Source organism: Peromyscus maniculatus, chromosome 11 (assembly GCF_049852395.1).
Source record: "Peromyscus maniculatus bairdii isolate BWxNUB_F1_BW_parent chromosome 11, HU_Pman_BW_mat_3.1, whole genome shotgun sequence".
Classification (NCBI taxonomy): Eukaryota; Metazoa; Chordata; class Mammalia; order Rodentia; family Cricetidae; genus Peromyscus; species Peromyscus maniculatus.
Genome location: NC_134862.1, coordinates 49245058 through 49267778, shown reverse-complemented (window position 1 = coordinate 49267778; position 22721 = coordinate 49245058). Strand labels below are relative to the sequence as shown.

Below are 22721 nucleotides of genomic sequence, written 5' to 3'. Positions count from 1 at the left end.
AGGACCTGGGTTTGACTCCCAGCACCGACATGGTGGCTTACAACCTCCTACAACTCCAGTTTCAAGGGATCCAACATGTTTGTGACCTCTACTACTCCTGCATGCATGCAGTGTACATATATACACTAGGTACACACACCTACACGGAATTTAAGTAAATATTAAAAAAAGAACTACGCAGCTTGTCAACTGCCTTCCTTAGATTGCACAATTATATAATATCTTCAGAAATAAGTTCACACAATTAAAACTGTATGATTAGAATCCACTTAAGCTAGAATCCACTTTTCCCATACCCACAAATCAGTCACAGGCAAGTTAGAACTCTAAACAATTTCTAGAATTTAACATGATCATAGCAATAGCAATTACCATATAAGTTTATTATCCTTGTCTGCCTGGAATATATTGTTGATAGAGTAAAAGCAATTGTTATGTAGCTAGAATGAATATTATATGAATATAAATCATGTATGCAAAAACTAATTTTGATACATAGCAATTTTAAAAGTTATATTTACTAACCGATCATGGGCATTACAGTTACTCTAAAACTCTGTTAAATACTTTAAACAGATCAACTACGGCTTAGAAAGCATGTTACAAAATATTTGACTTATACTATACAAAATTTATTTCTGTTCTTTCTCGAAACATACTTTCAGTGTAACCATGAAAATTTCAAGTTTGAGAATACATTATTTAACACACACACACACACACACACACACACACACACACACACACACACACACACACTTATAAATAACATACTGGCAAAAATCATATTGTAATGAGTGAGCATAATTTTAATGGACTAAAACAGATGTGTGCAAAACAAATGCACAGTTCAACCTTTAAGATTCTTTATGCTTTATTTCTTGATGTGGGTCTGTGTAGATGAGTTGACTTTTATTTACACTTACTTTTAAAATCAACTCCTCACGAGCTAGTCTTGCAAAGAGTATAGCTCTCCATTTCCTCTGAATTATAATTGCTGATGCTTTCATCTTCAAGAACCTGAAAAGGAGATTAGAAAGCAACGTTAAATCTGTTTAATCTAGTCAGTGTTGCCCCACAGTACTGAGGAGAAAGAAAACATAAGAAAAGCAGTGATGTAAAATGCAAACGTGTATCTTGTACTTCACCTCCAGCAGTCAGATTTTTACACATACAATAAGAGCCAGTTTTGCAATGAACAATCTTCTATTGTATAAAATATAAACTCTGAAATCTAGTAGGACACAGAGTTCTGTACATTTTTCAAAAGTCTTATTGGGAATTAGAAGAATTCCTGCATGAAGGAGGTGGTGACTGAAATAGACTGATCAAAGGAGAAAGGGACACTATTGGAAAAGAAAGATTACCTCCATGACATGAACTTGATACTGAGTAAAAGAATGACTAGCTTTTCTGACCACCATGATTCTTTGAAAGGCGGAGAGAAAAGCTCACCATTTTGGAACAGAAAATACAAGCATACACCTTAATACTGACAGTAAACATCACCTACATATTAACCAATTTCCCCCAGCAGTATAGGTCAAGGAGTTCCTCAAACTCTGGAGGTCCCTTTTAGTAAATTTTAGGCAATTACTGATGCAGTGGCTCATCAATTCTGGATAAAGAAAAATTCTTACACTATGGCATAAAAAAAAAAATAAAGGCTATCTAGTAAAATTTTATGAACATTTTTGAAATTAAGTAGAAATAGAAAAAAATTCTGTACAGACAGGCTGATAGTCAGGCTCTTCATCATTAAGGATAAAGAGATAGAAAATAATATATCGTATTATAAAAACAAAACCCAGATTGCTCAACCAGTAAAGTGTCTGCTGTGCAGGCATGAGGACCTGAATTCAGATCCTGGGCACGCAGACAAAGCTGAGCATGCCTGTAACCCTAGCACTGAGATGTGAAGACAAGCAGAGCCAGAGGTTGCTGGGTACTCACTCTAGCTAATCGGTGAGTTCAGTGAAAGACCCTGCCTCAAAAAACAAGTGGACAGTGATAACCTGTCTCTCCCTATCACTCTCACACAAATTAACAATTTTTTGCCAGTGGCTTGTTTTTTTGATTTTTCAAAAGTCTTTAATATTTGGGGGGCCCACCACCCAGCTCCCAAATAAACCACTCACAGAGGCTTATTCTTAATTATAAATGCCTGGCCTTAGCTTGCGTTGTTTCTTGCCAGCTTTCTTAAATTATCCTGTCTACCTTTTGCCTCTGAGCTTTTACCTTTCTCTTCTGTAAATCTAGCTTCACTCTTACTCCATGGCTGGCTAGGTGGCTGGCCCCTGAGATTCTCCTCTCCTTTTTTCCCCAGATTTCTCCCTCTATATATTTTCTCTGCCTGCCAGCCCCGCCTATCCTTTCTCCTGCCTCCCCATTGGCCATTCAGCTCTTTATTAGACTATCAGGTGTTTTAGACAGACACAGTAACACAGCTTCACAGAGTTAAACAAATGCAACATAAAAGAATGCAACACATCTTTGCATCATTAAACAAATATTACACAGCATAAACAATATAACACATCTTAAAATAATATTCTACAACAATTCCCTTTTCTCTAAATAAAAAGGTTTTAATTTTAACATAGCAAAACTATACACAACAAAAACAGTTATCAAGTAAGAATTATATTTACAATATTCTGTCCATTTGTGGTTAGCATATTCAGAGAAAATAATCCAAAGTTTTACACCTAACTTATTTTCTGTCATAACTAAGGAAAACTACAACTTGTCCTTGCTGCTACCAGCAGCAGTTTGGCTGCAAGGGCTGCAGCCTGAGGGGATTCTGTTCCCCAGGAACCCACTCTTTCAAAGCTACAAGGGAGCTTATCTAAATCTCTGTCCCTCTAAAGAACTCAAGATTCAAAGGTTGGGGTGGAATTCTGCTTGCTCAGAGGCTGAATAGCAAGTCCCTCACCTCCTTCTCCTTGCTCGAGTCTCCCAAAAAGCCAGGCGTCCTTCTCCCAGGCCCCACTTAAAAGCCCTTCTCCACCTGGTTCCCCCCACCACTTCCTATCAGCTAGTTGCTGACACAGCCTCCTGACCACAGTTTAATTTTATTTAATCAAACAAATGTAACACATCTTTGCATCATTAAACAAGGGTTCCAGAGCATAAACAAAAGTAATACACCTTAAAATAATATTCTACCACAGTGGCTAAAACAACAAAGGAAGTAGAAATCAATACTGGACCAGTTCACTCACTTTCCAATCTTCTGTTCTTACATTCATCCCTCTAGATTTGAACATACATACGTTTTACTAAATTATATTATCAAAGTTATATTTTACATGAAAAAATTAAGTTCAAAAGATATATTTTGTGCAAAAACACACATATACACAATTTTAAAAAAATATATAAATGGGAGATAGCAATTTAAATTTATTTAAAAGAAAATAAGCAGTGTTACTTTACCTAGATACTAACACTTCCATAGAGTTGTAATACATTACCTCATTCTCTCCAGCTTGGCACAGAAGTATCCTTGAATAATTTTAGCAGCTTTTAATAAAGCTAGGTATCTCTTGCGTGCTCTCCTACACCTGTACCAAGCTTGAATCCTGCAGGCAGCTTCCACTTTGGATAAGTATTTCTTAGCTTTATACTTCCTCCATACAGCCTATATCAAGCACATAAATACAATAAGGATACAGTATTGGTCTAAGACTGCAAACCAGTAAAATATTATGCAATTAATATTATATTAATATTATAGTAATTGCATATATAAAAACAGTTAATATGCAATTAATGGAAACAAAAAGTTAATTGTAAAAGTCACGTTGGATTCTGCCTCTTTATTAGACAGACACACAGTGAACATTTTGACGGCAGTGGCTATTATAATATTGTATGTGCAGCATACACTTGGTCATACACACTGTGTGGCTGGCTGCCAGTCCACTTCAGCACAGCCTAAGAGGAAGTTTAAAACTGTAAGCTATGTGTGATTTGTTAAAGCCAGATAGACACTCACTGTCCTCAATACACCCAGAAGAACAGAAATAAGATAAACTCTACTTTCTGCAGAGAAAGAGCAACAGCTCCCTCTTCACTTTCATTTGTGATTCTATGATCTGCCTGCAGCAGAATTTTGAAAGGACAGCCAGATTTTCTTATTCTGGCAACTTTGTGATAATGATACATATAACTTACTCAATTAAAAATTTAAAAAATGATTAATCTTTATAGTAACAAAATACAGAAATTATGGACCAGAGAAATTGAATACTTGTTGATCTACAGTTCAAATGGTAGGACTATCATAGTTAATATTTACAAATATCCTGTGAAATGAAATAGCTCCCAAGCCTTCTATTGTATAAAATATAATTCAGTTGACTTTTCACGAGATTAGTTCGGCTTTGCTGTCATGTAGCTGATGTGGTCCTAACTAAAAACTAAAACACCCACTGATTCACAGCATCTGGAATTTGATCACACTTCCTATTCTCCCCTAATCCCTGGCTTGTTGATACCAAGTTCTTAGTTTTCTTCTTTGTTTCTTAGGCTCATGTAGACTTGGCTCAATCTCTTAAAATTCTTATGTTCTCCAGATCAAAGTGTTAGGCGCTCTATTTCCTAGACATCCTTCCACAGGTTCGATTATCAGTATGTGATAAAAATGTACAAATCAAACTAAAAAAAATCCACTGCTCTTCTGACCTCCAGACACAGTGAACTGCCTTAGTAGATATCTGCCTGGGACACCTGTGAGACACTACAGTCTGGTGCTCCACACTGAGCTCATCATCATCTCAAACCCTTGCATCTGATCCCTGTGGCCATGAAGGGAATGTGTGCTGAACTGGTAACATTTTCTTTCCTTTCAAGCCTGATCTATAATAACGCTATACCACCACAACAAAAAATGTATTTCTTTGCTCAATCAACAGCGTTAGCACATGCACTTGGCAGAGTGATTCTAGTGTGGCACCCAGGTGCTTATGCGGCACGTTTACTTACCTGGAAGCCTCTTTCAGACTCCACCTGCTTCCTTGCTTTAAAGGCTCTAAAATGCTTCTGTATAATCACGGCAGCCTCATGCTGGTGCTGAACTTGTTTTGTAGTGTTTAAATCCTGAGAATGTATCTGATTAGGAGTTGTTTCTTCCTTACATGCACTGAGCAGAAGAGCTTGCTGTCTGTGTTTATTTGCTCTGTATTTTTCTTGTATTACTTTTGCCGCCCACTGAAGTTTCTGGTAGAAACAGCGCTGCCTGTGCATCCTGAATGTGCTTTGTATTATGACAGCAGCATGGTGTTTTTCTTTTAAAAGCTGGCTCGCTTTCATTCCTTTATGTGCAGCTTGAATGGCCGCAGCAGAATCCCACTGTCCAATAAGTCCATTAAGTTTTTCTCTTTGTAGTTTCATAGTTCTGTATGTTCGGTAATGCTGCTGAATTATGATCGAGGCACGTTTCCAAGTGTGAAATCGAACATACGCTCTGTGCATTCTAAAAGTAGCCTGGATGAGAACTGCAGCCCTGTGCATTTCTTGTAACTTCCTTTTTACCACCAGTCTTCGATAAGAGGACTGTATTGTAAGGGCTGCCTTCCGTAACTGCAGGAACTGGTGCAGTTCATGCTTGGTGTAAATGGTGGCTCGGTATCTCCTCTGAACAAATATAGCAGCTTTCCTGAGAGCAGTGAATCTCCTCCTGACTACTAAAGCTCTGAATTGACTCTGAATAAGGGCCGCAGAAGAATGCATAGTCTTCAACTGATTTCTGGCTTTCATGCCCCTAAAGGCAGCCTGAAGGATCACAGCAGCATGTCTCTGTCTGACGAAAAGCTGCCTCTGCAGTTTTGCAGCTCTGTGTGCTCGGTATTGCTTCTGGATCACAGCTGAGGCCTGCTTCAAACCCCGGTACCTCACACAGGCTCTATGCATTCTGAAGGTGGCCTGGATCACAGTGGCAGCCCTGTGCATCTTCTGCATCCTTTTCCTCACCACCCATCCTTTGTATGATGACTGGATCTTAGTAACTGCCTTTTCCAACAGAAACTGCCGGTGATACCTGGTGTGAAGATTTGCACGGTATTGTCTCTGAATCCAAACAGCAGTTTTCCTGAGAGAGAGGAATCTTCTTCTCACCAGTAGAGTTCGATATCTCCTCTGAATGAGTGTGGCAGCTACGTGCATGGCTTTCAGATGTCTCCTAGCTTTCAGTCCCCTAAAGGCAGCCTGAATGAGTATTACAGAATGTCTCAGTCTATGGTATCTCTGAAACTGAATGCTTCCTTCTTTCATCGCTCGGTATCTCCGCTGGACCATTTTTGTCACCTCCCTTAACCTATGAAAATATGTTTGCTGTCTGTATCTTCTAAAGCACGACTGAATGAGTGTTGCTGCGATCTGCATCCTTCTCACAGTCTGCCTAACCCTTGCTCCTCTAACAGCTGCCTGAAGAGTTCTAATAGCCTGCAGAGTTGCCAGGTATTTCTCACGCTGAGTTTTGCCTAGACGATACGCTCTGTATCTCCCTTGAATTACAACAGCTGCTGTTCTCATCCTGTGGTATCTTACTCTCGACTGATGCATCTTAAACATGGCTTTAATACATGTGGCTGCCACGTGCATGTGTTGAATATGTCTTCTGACTCTAACACCTCTATAAACAGCTTGAATTTTAATGGCTGCTTTCTTGAAGTTAAGATACTCCTGATGTTGCTGGGCTGCAATTTTAATATTCCGATACCATCTCTGAATTACAATAGCTGCAGTTCTATAGTTTGTGTATTTCTTTTGGGTTCTGTAAGCTCTAAATTTAGACTGTATAGTGACTGCTGCTCTGTTGCATTCAGTTATTCGTTTTCTCACTTTCATGCCACGGTAAGCTGACTGCAAAGTTACTATAGCTGCTTTTGTTTCCAAATATAAACAGCGCTGTTCTTTTCCAACTTTGTAAGCCCTGTAGTACGCTTGGATCTGAAGAGCAGCTGTTTTCATGACCCTCCACTTCCTTCGTTGAACGTGCATTCTGTAATATGACTGTATGAGGGCAGCGCATCTGTGCTGCCGGGCAATCTGTCTTCTTAGTGTCTTTCCTTTCCATGTAGCCTGCAACACCAGAACTGCACGACGGAGTTCAACAAACTCCAAGCGCTGCCTCTTTCCTGCAGCCCAGGCCCTGACATGCTGCTGGATGACTATTGCTGCTGTTCTTAAGAACTGAAACCGTTTCTGGGCCAGGACCATTCTAAAAGTGGACTGGATCTTCACCGCAGCCTGATGTTCCCTAATGAGCTGCTGCCGAACTCTCCAGCCACGGCAGGCAGACTGGAGAGAGACTGCAGCCGCTCTTGTCCTGAGGAATTGTGTCCTCACGTCATAAGCAATCTTGTGTGCCCTGTACCATCTCTGAATCTTCAGCGCAGACTGAAGCATGCTTTGGAATTTCCTCCTCTGCCTGTAGCCTCTAAAAACCCTCTGCACTGTAACAGCAGCTGTAGACTGCCGCTTGACTATCTGGCGGACTTTGTAGCCTCTGAAAGCTGCCTGCAAACAAACAGCTGCTGCTTTGACCTGCAAGAACGTCTTCCTTTGACTGACTTGTGCCTTGTAGGCCCGGTAGGAATGCTGAATGACAACAGCTGCCTTGCACATCTTCAGGTACCGCTGCCTCATTTTCCTCATCCTGAAGTAAGACTGCAGAGAAATGGCAGCTCGGCTTTGCACCCTCATCTGCTTTCGGACGAGGCATCCTCTAAAACATGCTTGCAATCTGATACAGGATTCTCGCACCTGCGTGTACTCTTTTCTCTTTTGTGCAGCCGTTTTTTGGGAACGGTACCACTGCTGGATAAATAGTGCAGCTGCTCTTAAACGCAAATACCGCTTACGTGTTTGTTTCATCCTGACAACTGACTGCAGCTTTATTGCGGCCTTTCTGAAGCTCTGAAATTTCTTTCTTGATATATAAGCCCGATAAGATGACTGAATCTTTATAACAGATGTTAAAGTATGACTAAACATTTTCCTGGCTTGCATCCCTCGATATGCAGACTGTAGAATGATGACTGAAGACCGTGTTTTCTGATAAGATGCTAGAACCTTCCTGGCTGAGATGGAAGCTCGGAAACGAGTTTGAATTATAATAGCTGCTTTCTTTATATTCTTGTATTTCTGTAATTGTTGATGTTTCCTTATGTGTGCTTGCAATCTGATAACAGTCTTTTTAAGGTTTAAAAATCGAAGTCTTTCCTGTCTCATTCTCCAATAGGACTGGAGAACACAGGCAGCTCGCATGCGCCTGTGTGAATTGCGAGCCTTCATCCCCCTGAACGCAGCCTGCAACCGAATGGCGGCAGCTTGTTTCCGCAGATAGTCAGTGCGTGCTAGCCTCCCCTTCTGATACGCCCTGTAGTGCTTCTGGAGAGTCAGGACAGCAGCTTTCCTTCTCTTATACAACTTCTGGGCTTGAAAGCACCGAAATCTTCTCTGGATGGCTACAACACAAGACCTAATATACATATATTTCTGCACTTCCCTGTGTCTTCTATACCAGGACTGTATCACCACAGCGGATTTTTCTCTGCCTTGTTTCCTGAGATGCCATTCTCTAAAAGCTCGCTGCAGCGTTACTGCAGCTCTAGTCTGGAGCTGCAGCCTGCGTCGCTTCCACCTTCTGAACATGAACTGGATTACAAGGGCTGAAGATTTCAGCATTTCAAATCGCTGTTGATCCTGTTTTCTTCTTAAACAAGCATGCCAACGCCTCTGAATAGTAACTGTGGCCCAAAGATATCGTTTGTAAGATGTAAGGGCAATTTTCATTCTTATCCTAGACTGAAGGATGACTGAGTAGTATTTCAACTTCACAAACTGTTTTCTAGTGGAGTATCTTCTCCAATAAGCCTGAGAAAGGTAAGAAAGGAAATGAAGTAACATAGACATAGCTTTCTGAACCTACCACTCAAAAATGCTCATTTTTCTAGCATTCTGCTTTAAAATAACCATGTGGCCAGCTCCGATTGGACCAAGAGGCATCCCCACCAACAACCCATGGACCAGATGCTACAATATACAAGACCCACTCCCTGCCCCAAACCCACCCATCCCCCTGCGGCCTCAGAGGCTCCCTGAGACACAGAATCCTCCAGCTCTGACTGGACCAAGAGGTGAGTGTCTCCTCTCCCATCCCAAAAGTCGTCTCTAGGACCCAGACCCTGAGGACACAATCGTGCCCCCTTCCCCCCACCCATCGCTGACCCAGGTGCAGACCAGCAGGGAAGACTCTTGTAGGCAGGCATCCCTACCAACACCCCTCATTGGACCAGACCCTGCAATCTACAAGACCCACTTCCTGCCCCAAACCCATCCATCCCCCTGCGATCTCAGTGGCTCCCTGAAACAAAGAATCCCCCGGCTCTGATTAGACTAAGAGGACCAAGAACTCTGATAAGACAAAGAGCAGCCCCCTGAGACACAGAATCCACCAACTCTGATTGGACCACGACTCCCTGTTGGACTGAGAGTGGCCCCCTGAAACACAGACACAGCCAGCACGGAGTGCACCAAGAGCAGCTCTCTGAGATACATACGGCTCTTGGATCAATTGGAAGAAGAGATAGGTAGATGCCAGTGCAAAAATACATACAACAACAACATAAGAACAAGTACTGCCCTAGCAGAACCTAGTGGCTTTTCAACAGCAAGACCCAAACATCACAACGTAGAAGCAGAAGAAAACACCCTTATAAATAACTTTATGAAGATGATAGAGGTCTTTAAAGAGGAAATGAAAACTTTCCTCGAAGAAATTGAGAAAAAGACAAAAAATTGGAAGAAATCAATAAATCAATTAAACAAGCCAAGAAACCCAAAAAGAAGAAAAAAACAATTCAACAGGTGAAGGAAACAGCTCAAGATCTAAAAATGAAATAGAAGGAAGCAATGAAGAAGACACAAACCAAGGGAATGCTGGAAATGGAAAATCTGAGTAAATGAGCAGAAACTACAGATGCAAGCATAACCAACAGAATACAAGAGACAGAAGAGAGAATCTCTGGCGTGGAGGATACAATAGAGGAAATAGATTTGTCAGTCAAAAAAAAAAAAAATCACTAAAGCCAAAAAAGTCATAACATAAAATGTCCCGAAAATCTGGGATATCATGAAAAGGCCAAACCTAAGAATAATAGGGATAGAAGGAGAATAATACCAACTTAAAGGTACAGAAAATATATTCAAAAAAAATCATAGAAGAAAACTTTCCCAAGCTAAAGAAGGAAATGCCTATGAATGTACAAGAAGCTTACAGAACACCAAATAGACTAGACCCCCCCAAAAGTCCCCTTGCCACATAATAATCAAACCACTAAACATACAGAATAAATATTAAGAGCAGTAAAGGATAAAGACCAAGGCAGATCCATCAGAATAATACCTGACTGCTCAATGGATACTCTGAAAGTCAGAGGGTCCTGGACAGACATTATGCAGACACTAAGAGACCACGGATGCCAGCCAAGACTACTATACCCAGCAAAACTTTCAATCACTATAGATGGGGTACACAAAATATTCTAAGACAAAACCAGATTTAAACAATACCTATCCACAAATCCAGGCCTACAGAAAGCACTAGAAGGAAAATTCCAACCCAAGGAAGTTAGATGCACCCACAAAAACGCAGGCAATAGATAATCCCACACTAGCAAATCCCAAAGAAGGGAAATACATACACACTACCATCAAAAAAATAACAAGAATTAATAATCACTGTTCATATATATATATATATATATATATATATATATATATATATATATACATTACAGAAGCTTAAATCACACTTCAAACCCCACACACTAATAGTGGGAGACTTCAACGCCCCATTCTCACCAATAGACTGGTCTGCCAAACAGAATCTTAACAGAGAAATAAGGGATCTAATAGATGTTATGACTGGACTTAATAGATATCTACATAACATTACACTCTTCACAAAAGAATATACCTTCTTCTCAGCACCCTATGGAACCTTCTCTAAAATCAACCACATACTCAGTCACAAAGCAAATCTCAACAGATACAAAAAAATTGGAATAACCTTCTGTATTTTATTGGACTCCATGGCTTAAAGTTAGAATTCAACAACACAAATTACAGAAAGCCTACAATCTCATGGAAATTGAATAATGCTCAACTGAATCACCACCCTGTCAAGGAAGAAATAAAGAAAGAAATTAAAGACTTCCTCGAATTCAATGAAAATGAATGTACAACATACCTAAACTTATAGGACACTATGAAAGCAGTGCAAAGAGGAAATTTCGTAGCATTAAATGCCCACAACAAGAAGTTAAGGAAAGGGCTGGAGAGATGGCTCAGAGATTAAGAACACTGGCTGTTCTTCCAGAGGTCCTGAGTTCAATTCCCAGCAACCACATGATGGCTCACAGCTATCTATAATGAGATCTGGTGCCCTCTCCTGGCTTGCAGGCATACATGGAGGCAGAATGTTGTATACATAATAAATAAATAAATCTCTTTAAAAAAAAAAAAGGTAAGTAAAAATAAAATAAATAAATAAAACCTAGATTAAAAAAAACAAACAACAAAAAAAAGAAGTTAAAGAAATCTTACACTAGTGACTTAACAGCACACCTGAAACTCTAGAACAAGAAGCAAACTCACCCAGGAGGAATAGACAACCGGAAATAATCAAATTGAGGGCTGAAATCAATAAAATAGAAACACGGGAACAATACAAAGAATCAATGAAACAAAGAGTTGGTTATTTGAGAAAATCAACAAGATAGACAAATTCTTATCCAAACTAACCAAAAGACAAAGAGAGGACATCCAAATGAACAAAAATCAGAAATGAAAAGGGAGACATAACAACAGACAGCAAGGAAATTCAGAGAATCATCAGGTCATACTTCAAAAACCTGTACACCACACCACAAAATTGGAAAATCTAAAAGAAATGGACAATCTTCTGGATAAGTACCACATTCCAAAATTAAATCAAAACCAGATAAACAATGTAAATAGACCTATAACCCCTAAGGAAATATAAACATTTATTAAAAGTCTCCCAACCAAAAAAGCCCAGGATCAGTTGGTTTCAGTGCAGAATTCCATCAGAATTTCAATGAAATTGAAAAACAATGACATCATGAAATTTGCAGGCAAATGGATGAAACTAGAAAATATCATCCTGAGTGAGGTAACCCAGACTAATAAGGGCAAATATAGTATGTACTTACTCATAAATGAATACTAGATGTAGAGCAAAGGATAACCAGACTACAACCTACAGCTCCTGAGAAGCTAGGTGATAAGGAGGACCCTAAGAGGGGGATGCATGGATTGCCCTGGGAAGGGAAAATAGATGATATCTTCATGAGTAAACTGGGGATGAGGGGTGGACAATGGAGGGTAGGGGATGGGGGATGAGAACATAAGGGAATGGAATGGTCAAGCTGGAACAGGGATGGAGTGAGAAAGCACTGAAAGAGATATCTTGATAGAGGGAGACATCATGAGGATAAGGAGAAACCTGGTGCTAGGGAAGTTCCCAGAAATCCACAAGGATGACCAGCTTAGACTACTAGTGTTAGTGTCCGAGAGAAGACCCCCAAAAAGACCATCAGTCACATATGCAATCAGCAAGCACATTTATTATTTCCAACATGTTGGGGTGGCAAATACCGACCCCAAAGGGAGATTGAAAGCTCCTCTTAAGCAGAGTTAGGGGAATTCCAGGGAGGAGAGATTAATCTGGTGCTGATTGGTGGAGGAAAGATTAGTCTGGGAGCTGATTGGTGGGAGGCTCTAGTGGTTAGGGTCCTTCCAGCTGCAGGGTATGGAAAGCTATCTTTAGCTAGCAGAAGGCTGTGGGGCACCTGCTGACTGGTTGCCTGTGAGTTGTGATCTTCATGAGAACTGCTTGCTCAGCTCCAACCAGTTCTAGTAAACCAAAACTAAGGCCTGATCCCTGGCAGGGCTATAAGAAACCTGTCATGGATCTGGTCTGGTTCCCCAGTCCTCTCACTAGCAACAGTGGAGAAGCTGCCTGAACTAGTCTACCCTGGTAATCAGATTGGTGAATACCCTAACTGTCATCACAGAGCCTCCATCCAGTAAATGATGGAAGCAGATGCAGAGAGTAACAGCCAAGAGTCAGGCCGAGCTCCAAAAGTCCAGTTGATGAGAAAGAGAAGAGATTCTACAAGCAAGGGGCATCAAGACCATGGTGGTGAAACTTACAGATATAACCAAACCAAGCCAGTGGGAACTCATGAACTTTAGACCAACAGCTGTGGAGCCCTCATGGGCCTGGACTAGGCCCTCTGCATAAGCAAGACAGTTGTGTAGCTTGGTCTGATTAAGGGGCCCCTGGCAGTGGAAATAGGATCTACCCCTGGTGCATGAACTGGCCTTTTGGAGCCCATTACCTATGGTAGGACACCTTGCACAGCCTTGATGCAGCGGGAGGCGCTTTGACCTGCCTCAACTGAATGTACCAGGCAGGCTTTGCTGACTACCTGTGGGAGTGGGAGGCCATACCTTTTTGGAGGAGGGGTTGGGAGGAATGAGACTTGGGGGGGGGGGTGTTGAGAGGGGGATCTGTGGTCGGTATGTAAAATGAATAAAAAATTTCTTAATTAAAAAAACAAAAACAAACAAACAAACAAATAAATAAAATTAAATAACCATGCTAAGGGCTGGAGAGAGGGCTCAGCCACCCAGGTCCAACAACCCGAGTTTGGATCCCAACACCCACATCAGGCAGTTCACAATGTTCCAAATGTTATAATGTTCCAAAAAGAAAGAAAAAAAAAAAAAAGAAAATGTGCTTAACAGAGTTTTTTCCACGTTTCTTGACATAATGTTCTAGACATTAAAGCCAATGACTCTTGAAGAGTAGTTATTGTAGGAGGTAGTCCAGAGATGCTAAGTATACTGGTTGTTGTGAAAATGAAAATACCATGCTATTTTATAACAATCTTGTTTATATACAGATTTTTGGAATATGCCAGGGACCTAGAACAAATTCTCTGTGTATTAGACATATAGATGACTGTATATAAAGTCAAAGAAGTAATTTTTTGGCTTGACAACATTACCAGCCCAATGCTCCTACAGCATGGTCCTTTGTGAAGGCCCCATGCTTGGTCTAAGCACACTCTAAAGAAACATTCATAATGTTGACCTCTTTGCTTTAAAGTTTACTTTCTTACATGGGCTTTCAAGACCAGAGTATGTGTACTATATTGTTTTTCTTCATAACAAGATGTGGAATTATAATATATATCCAAGTACACTCTAGCTTATTTGGGCAAAATGACTTTAAAAGTGACTAGCTATTTAGAAAGTATTATTTATTATGTTTCTACAGTTGAAATGACGCACTGCTCAAACTTGCAAATATTAAGCTTTTAATCTATGTCCCTTACTATTTGCTATTAATCTATGTCCCTTACAGATATTTGCTATTAAACTCCTCAAGCTAAAGAGACTGAGGAGTGTAAACAGCTCTGTAGCTGTTTCAATATCACTGTTAGAGTCTGTTGCTAAAATGCTGGTGAATTTTTATATTAAGGAAGTTAAGTCCTGTCCTATCAGCCCTGCTTAGCACAACATTGTATCTGTCAACTAAAAATAAATAGCTTATACTACCCAAACCAGCAGGATGCCTGCACATAACAGACCTATAGATCAAAAAGCAGGACAGAGGAAATAGAAACCTGTGTACCTGCTGCCACCAGATTTTCAACCATGGTATCCAAACACACATTAAAGAAATGACTTTAATGAATGGTGCTAGGAAATCTGGAAATCTACATATAGAAGAGTGAATCTAGACCTTTGTCTCTCATCTCATAGGAAACAACTCAAATAAAGCCCTTAGTGTAAGATCTGAATCTGATGGTGCTCAAGAAGTGAGAATTGCCAAATGGGACCACATCTACTTAAAAAGCTTCTTCACAGCAAAGGACAGAAGCAGAAAGAAGAACTGTAGAACTGGACATAATCTGTCCACTAGATGCCTGACAGGAAGTAATATCTAGAATAAAAACTCAAACACGGACACAGCCAAATTCTAAGTTGTCCAGTCAAGAAGTGCACAAACAAATTAACTAAACTGGTGGTTCTCAAAAGAGAAGAAATGACCAATAAATACATGAAAACATGTTTACCATCTGAACCATGAACCTGGGTAGGTGTGGGAGGGAAGCAGTGATAGAAGAAAATAATTATTACACAAATAGTCCTGTTTTCCAATAAACTGGAAAAATTTGGATGAACATCTAGACTCAATGAAAATTAAAATAGCAGATAAACAATTTAACCAGATCTATAACAAGCAACAAGATCAAAGCAGTATTTTGAAAGCAAGTTTAAAGCTAGAGAGAATGCTCAGCAGTTGTAACACTTGTTACTGTTGCAGAGGTCTTGGTTTTGGTCCCAAGCACCCACATGGTGGCTCATGGTTGTCCATAACTCAGTTCCAAGGGATCTGATTTCCTTTTCTGGCCTCTAGGCACACACATGGTATATAACCATACATGAAAACATATACTTTTACACATAAAATAAATATATTTTTTTAATCTTTTAACTAAAAACAGTGCAAGTTCAGATGGGTTCACTGTGTAATGCTACCAGAACTTTAAAGAATCAACAGGAATGTTATACCAAGCCAAATAAAGACACATCAAAACCAATGTATTTATAGTCCAATCTTCTCCATGAACATAGATACAAAAATTCTCAATGAAATGCTTGTAAACAGAATTCAAGAACCAATCAAAAAGGAAATTTTTCTTTCTTTTTCATGACTTGTGATTTACTGTCCTATCTGAGGATTCTACATGCTGCATGACTTCCTATTTAAAATTTGGACCCATGATAAAATACATTCGCTTTTGCAAAATACCTACAAGAAAATAAAGACAAGATACAGATGAAAAGAAATTATCAGCCAGTCACTGACAAAGCCTGAAGCACTAGCTACTAGTTGTCCAGAATTCAAGTGAAGCTATGGAGCAAGACTAAATAGACAAAAAGGATCAATGAAACAGAAAAAATACTGAAGGAAAAACATAAGAATAGCTCAACCCTGATTGTCATGAAAGCCTGAAACAGTACCAAGGTAATTAATTATCAATAAAATTATTAAAACTGCTCTGTATGCTACTACATATCAAAGTTACTAAGAAACTTTCCAAGTATCACATTAGTGCAAAATTATATGCTGTGTTATACTCCACAGCACCTTGGCAAGTCTCTCTCAATATCTCCTAAAAGTACAATGCAATAAGACCCCCATAAAAAAAATAAATAAATAAAACACCTCCACCACTGTACTTCCAGGTATTCACTGAGCAGGATGAAGATGTGTTCACACTAAAAGGCACATTCAAATAGCCTTTAAATTACCATAGTTCAGAACTGGAATATCAAATGTCCATCTACAATAGAATGAGAACTAAGCCCACAGCATATTCAACAACATGGAAAATTCTCACAAATTTAATAGTAGTGAAAGAATTTACATAAATCTGAGTTCAAAGAAGGACACAACTAATTTACATTGCTTTGAAAAGATGCATATGAGAAAGGTATGGTGAGTATAAAACAGCTAATGATCAATTGTGGCTGGGGTAGAGAAGCTAACTGACTGTGAAGTAGCTTTTAAGAGGCCAGCCATATTCTGTCTCTTGGTAAAAGAGGCAATTACACAGGTACTCATTTTGTGGAAAACCACTATAATGTTGTTGCATGCAACCTTCCATATATTTCATTTTTAAAAAGATTCAAAAGAGGTAATTTATTAAATTCATCTAGCATTTTGAGTAGACAGAATCAAAGCTTTTAAATTTCTAAAAGAGGTACATTTATAAGGGATGAATATAAATAGCATATCTCACTAATGTTGTTAGAATTTATTATAAAAATTAAGTGATACTCATGTATGGAACATTTTTGTCTCTAAAAGAAAAAGAATATAGGCAGTCTATTAACTAGTTATAAGCACTAATTCTGCGACAAACCAAAGCGTCTAGAGAGGAAAATGTGCACTTTTCTCAGAAAAGAGAAGTTTTCAGGATTCACAGTAAAGGAGAGCAGAACAGCATGGCACACAGCACTTCTCATAGAGTCAAAGATCACAAAGCTCTGATATAAAACAAAGACAGCCAGGGGCCACCTGTGCCAGCTTTATGCTGAATACAGCAGCGTTCAGCAGACACCAAGGGGGTGTCAAGTGCTTAGTTAACTGGGCAGTCAGCTCTTGTGGCCTCGAGTTTCACATCCTTGAACTGAAACTAGTGACAGATGGGAAACCCGGGGAAAGAGCAAGTGTCTGGCCGAATATGCAGAAACTCTCCTTGTCTCTGTTCCCTGAGCAATCCACACAGCTACAATCCACACGGCACTTACACCGGACTGGCTCCTATAAAGAAGCTTTAGATGGTTTGAAATACATAGGAGGAAGTACAGAAGTTATATGAAAATATGTACTTCCAGGTCTGGGTATCCGCATGGGGTACCAGGACCAATCCCCTCCTGACACACCAAGCACAGCAGTATTTGAAAATGAATCTTGAGATATGGTCAATGAAAATTCTATCTCATATGTCCTTCTAAGCTAGAAAAAAAGCATGAAAATGTTTCAAGTTTAAATATAATTCCAAAATACCATACCTGAATAAGTGATGCTGATTTACTTTGAAGTTTGGCAAGTTTTTCATTTTTCAGCATTAGCAACTTTCTTTGTGCTGAGACTCTTCGCCAACATCTTTGAATAACCAGAGCTGCACTGGTCTTTTTTTGCAATCTTCGTCTGGTTAGAAAATTGCAAACAACTGACTGAATAATTCTAGCAGCTTTATCTCTTTCCTTTAATGAGGAAAAGAAAAGAAAAACAAATTTGAGCTAACCATTACTTTATAATTTTATTCTTTGTAAAACAATATATTTCTACACATTACCCATATTGGTAATTTATCCTGGAAAAACCATTCCCTACTCTAGGCTTCTTATATTCATCTTGGGGGTACCGATGCTTTGGGGCATGTCAAAAAGGCAAGCATTTGAGAGAAACAAGGATTCCTAAGAATTAAACTAAAATAAAGTTCACAGACATGTTTCGTCTATCACAAATCATAAGATTCTGATGTGGATCCAGTGAACTCACAGGAAAAGAGCTGCATGCATGAAACAAAACATGCCTTTCAGTATAAGGTAGTAGTGCTCTGTTACATTTGAATTGTAACAATACACAGAGGAGAAACAATACACCTCTCCCTTCATTACAAAACATGTGGGGCATTAAGCCAAGACCTACAAGGAAGAGGGGACACACAGTCTGCACTGAGAGAACTGGTGCCGAGAGGTGCAGCAATGTGAGTGACCCAGGAGAAGCATGCGTCCCGGAAACAGAATCCAGCGCTCTCCCCGTCTCCACTTGTATTACTTCTGAAGGTGACTAGTATGACCACCAAGCATTTCCTATCTAACACTTCATAAATGATCATTTAAACCTTAGGACAATGGACAGATACAGCACTATGATCCGGGCTAATGGAGGCACAAAGTCCATTGGCTTGCCAGTCAATAGACAGCCAGGATCTGGCTAGGCTGTCTGCTAGAAAGCCCATGCCTTTAGTCGTCTGGCTGTACTCTTTACTCAACCTGAGTTAGAAGCTGGAATGTGAGAATTATTTCCTCAGGTGGAAAGAAAAAACATAAAGCATGACTGACGTCCTTTATGGTACTGTCTGGAGCATTCCACATGACAGGGTGGGCTCCACAGAAGCTAGCTACACATGCCAAGTATTAGTCACTAACCATCAATGGGTGCAGTCTGTATGGAAGTTGCCCCAGTGTGTGAACACAGCTATGGAACAGATCAAATTGTTATTCGAAAATATGAAAAGGGCAAGCAATAAATTAACACAAATACCAAGAAACGGGAAAGGTCATGTACTGGACCACAACAATGAGGAGAAAATAATAAACCAGACAATTCTAAACTTGGGACAGAGGAACGATGCCCACGAGAGGCATCAGACCATCACACAGCATTTTCAGTGCCTCTGCTAAGCACTCACCTGTAAATAAATTCATCTAGAAGCTCACTACTAAAATAACGGTAATTGATAGGAAAAAAAAAGATCTTAGAAATGATACAGCTCAGAAATATAGAATGTTTGGATCAAAATTAAAAACACCAAGGGCATCTTGGATAAAGGAGACTAAAGTGAAATGAAAGTTAACTCAAATGCAAGAAGCAACTAAAACTCACAACTTTATCTGTCCCTAGATAAGCTGATGATGGAGGGAGGCAAATACACTACAAGAGTTAGCTAGAAAACTCCCCTAAGCTAAGGCTACTGTGCGCACATCTACAATTATTGACCCTTCTCTAAAGCAGGCCATCATTTCTAATGCCGTCCTACTATTCCACCATCCAGCTGCCAGTTTCTTTTATTTCCCCCATACACGAACCAAATACTATGATTTCATTTTAATTTAGTTTGTGTCTACTTATGGATAGGAAAACCAACAGGCTGAACTTATCAGGGGACCCAGGAAACACTGTCTACCTGCCAGTTTGTTACCACACAACTTGAATGACTCTATTATCCACAGAGGGTTTATACTAATTATAGTAATAACATAAAAGCAAACTCGAAAAGCTGAAAAGGTATCTCAGGATAATCCGTATCAGCCTAGCAGCTCAGGAAATGCCTAGGAGGATCTAGAGAGACTGCTACACAATGCTCCCAATAGAGAGATAGGTACAGATGGCTGTCATCATCTCGGTGTAAGAGAGAATACAGCCAGCAGGAGAAGGCAAGTAAGAAGTGATCAGATTAACCAATAAAATGTAACCAGAACCATTAAAACTTCTTTTCAATTGGCCTTTTGGATGGCTCATCTTGGTTGTCAACATGACTGGATCAGAGGGTCACTGAGCACTTAAGTCCATGGAAAGCACAACTGAGACCTTGACAGACAGTTTCCGATCTCTGGAGACAGGGTAGATTATCACAGTAGAAAAAGGGAAGAGGTGAGGCAAGTACCCCCAGCTTTTTCTTCACAAATTTACAAGCAGATTATGTGGGGAGCAGGTAGAGAAGGAAGATACACGAGTATACAACATTCATTATCTCTGCATCACAAAACTATATGCAATTAATAAGTTTACCTCAACCATCTATTTGTAAAATTCACTGGAATCCTGTGAAATACTGTTCTCATTTTTCACAATTACCTGATAGTGTTTTAGGTCTCTTTTTAGTTTATATTTTCTCCAAGTTGTCTGTATAAGTCGGGCAGCTCTTATTTCTTTACGGAGATCCAAAAGCCTTGCACAAAGGAATGACAAATAGGTAATAACCACCTAAGAAAAATACAAAAGAGGAAAACAGAGGGTCAGGAGGGAACTAGGACTCACTATCATCCTCTGAGCCTCAGTAAGAGTGATTATCAGCCAGGCATTGTGGCGCACACCTTTAATACCATCCTTTAGGAGGCAGAGGCAGGCGGATCTCTTGAGTTTGAGGCCACCCTGGTCTACACAGCAAGTTCCAGGACAGCCAGGACTATCCAAAGAAACCCTGTCTAGAAAAACAAAACAGAACAAAACAGAGTGACTATGAAGAAATCATTCACTGACCTTTTCATCTGGAATTGTATTTGACATGTCTGAATGATGAATCATAGCAGGTATTCCTCCAAGGTCTCTAACTGCAGATCTCACCAAATGGAAATTTTTCTTTTCATTTTCTAGAAGCTCTTTATATAATTCTGGAGTATTTTCTATTACATACACAAGTGACAAAGAGATGAATGTAGCCAAAAATCAGACATGGCAAAGAAGCAGAATACTTAATCAAACCAAAGGGACTAACCGTGATCAAGGGCTTCAAGAGACAGATCCAGACAACCTCCCTCTGATTCAGATGAAGAATTTAACACCACTGACCCAGTCTGAGCACAGGCCACGGACTGAGTAGTACGCTGGCATATGGCATCAAAAGGCACATAGCACGGGTGGTAGTGGTGGATCAGATAGCACAGCACACGACCATCTGAGAAAGACACTGTAAAATTCTCCACCTGCACACAAATACCAGAGACACCAGCAGTTCTAATTAGACGGCAGTATAAACATATTTAGTAGTTTATTTCCTTATAAGAGCTAAAACCATATTAATTGATAATGCAGCTGGCATTTAACACCAGTCAGACCAAACTTCCAGTTCTTAAATAATATTTCAAAAGTAGGGTTTGATCATAGCATTACTGTCCTTGGTTAGAGAGCATCTTTCAAAATTATCATTACCCTTCCCAGAACCTCAGAATATGACTTTATTTGAAAAACAGAGAGACACAGCTAGAAACACAGAACACTGTGTAATGGCACAGGAAGGGACTGAACGAATGCAGCTTCAAGCCAAAGAACAGACAGGATGGCTGCCTTGTACCAGAGCGTAAGAACAGGGCAGGGGAGAACGGCCTTTGATGAGACTACGGACTGGCCAACACCTTGCTTTTAGACTTTTGGCCTCTACAACTACTGAAAGAATAAAATTGTATGTTAAAACGCCCAGTAACCTGTCATGAATTATGGCAGGTTTCGGGGAAACTATAAGAATTATAGTCAGAGTCGTCATTACTCATGAATACCAAATTTGGAAGAAAGTGAACCAATCTCTTAATGGAAGAATCAGGTTAAGTTCCAACATTTCCATCAATCATAAAACGTGGTTCACATGTTTCCAGGATGAAGTGACATTATCCTCATGGCCCATAGCACTGGAATGGATGCCAATAAGAAGCTTATTTACCAAGTGGTCAACCTGAAATATGGACAGTCTCCCCTTAGGAATGTTACTCAGTGCTTCAACACTACATCTGAGGACAGTTTTAAACCAGAAAATCAAAGGAAAGCAGAAAATACAAAAAGCATATAGACCATGAGAAGGACAGAAAGAGTAGACGCAGGAAGGCAGTACCACCCTTCAACCTCAGCAGAGAATGAGCACCTCAACACTTGCAGTGAGCGACCAGACAAACTGCGACTATGGACTGCAGAAAAAGAAATATGTTTCAGCTACTTATTAAATTCTCAAGTAATCACTGGTCTCATCTTTAACACTGAAGGATTTGATTAAAACAGAGGCCACCCATGCACCTAACAATGTTTGCAGTAACAAGTCTTTGAGGGGTAACAATTCACTATATCCCTAGTAACATGCAATCTGTACTGTTGGTCCGGTTTAATATTCCTTATCAAGGAGCTTATAAGTCTGTCGGAAAGTTTTTCAAGTATTTATACTTGAAAGGATGTATTATACAGAAAGTATCAACCTGACCAATTATTATAAAGACTCAACCAAGGCCTGTTACTCCTTTCTGCATGGTGTTTCTAGGGATGATATTGTAGAGTAAGATCAGGATTTCCATGCCCCAATTCTATGTAAATTTTTCTTTAATTTTGTGGACAAAATGTCAGATATATAAATCACTGGAGGGTATTCAGTCATTCCTCCCCACTACGATTACTGTGCCCCCTCTTCTAGAGCCCCTTCTGATTTGGTGTCAAATGTGTGTATATGTATATATGTGTGTATAAAAATATGCTGTCATATAGATGAATTTAAATCTAGATTTACCATAGAAGTCAATGCAACATTTGCCTTTTATCAAAGTTTTTTTTTTTT

The 22721-nt window shown here is 39.7% G+C and overlaps 1 protein-coding gene across 1 annotated transcript in view; it reads right to left on the bottom strand.

The window, feature by feature from the left end:
* The window catches only part of Aspm (assembly factor for spindle microtubules), a 55039-nt gene that overhangs the window by 8285 nt on the left and 24033 nt on the right, over window positions 1-22721 (bottom strand). Inside the window, exons 14-20 of the mRNA XM_016000960.3 lie at window positions 20907-21114; window positions 20672-20814; window positions 20267-20395; window positions 17692-17886; window positions 4990-8883; window positions 3477-3643; window positions 927-1020 (exon numbers count right to left, since the gene is read on the bottom strand). Of these exons, the coding sequence (XP_015856446.1) occupies window positions 927-1020; window positions 3477-3643; window positions 4990-8883; window positions 17692-17886; window positions 20267-20395; window positions 20672-20814; window positions 20907-21114 (4830 nt within the window). The remainder of the gene's footprint in view (window positions 1-926; window positions 1021-3476; window positions 3644-4989; window positions 8884-17691; window positions 17887-20266; window positions 20396-20671; window positions 20815-20906; window positions 21115-22721) is intronic.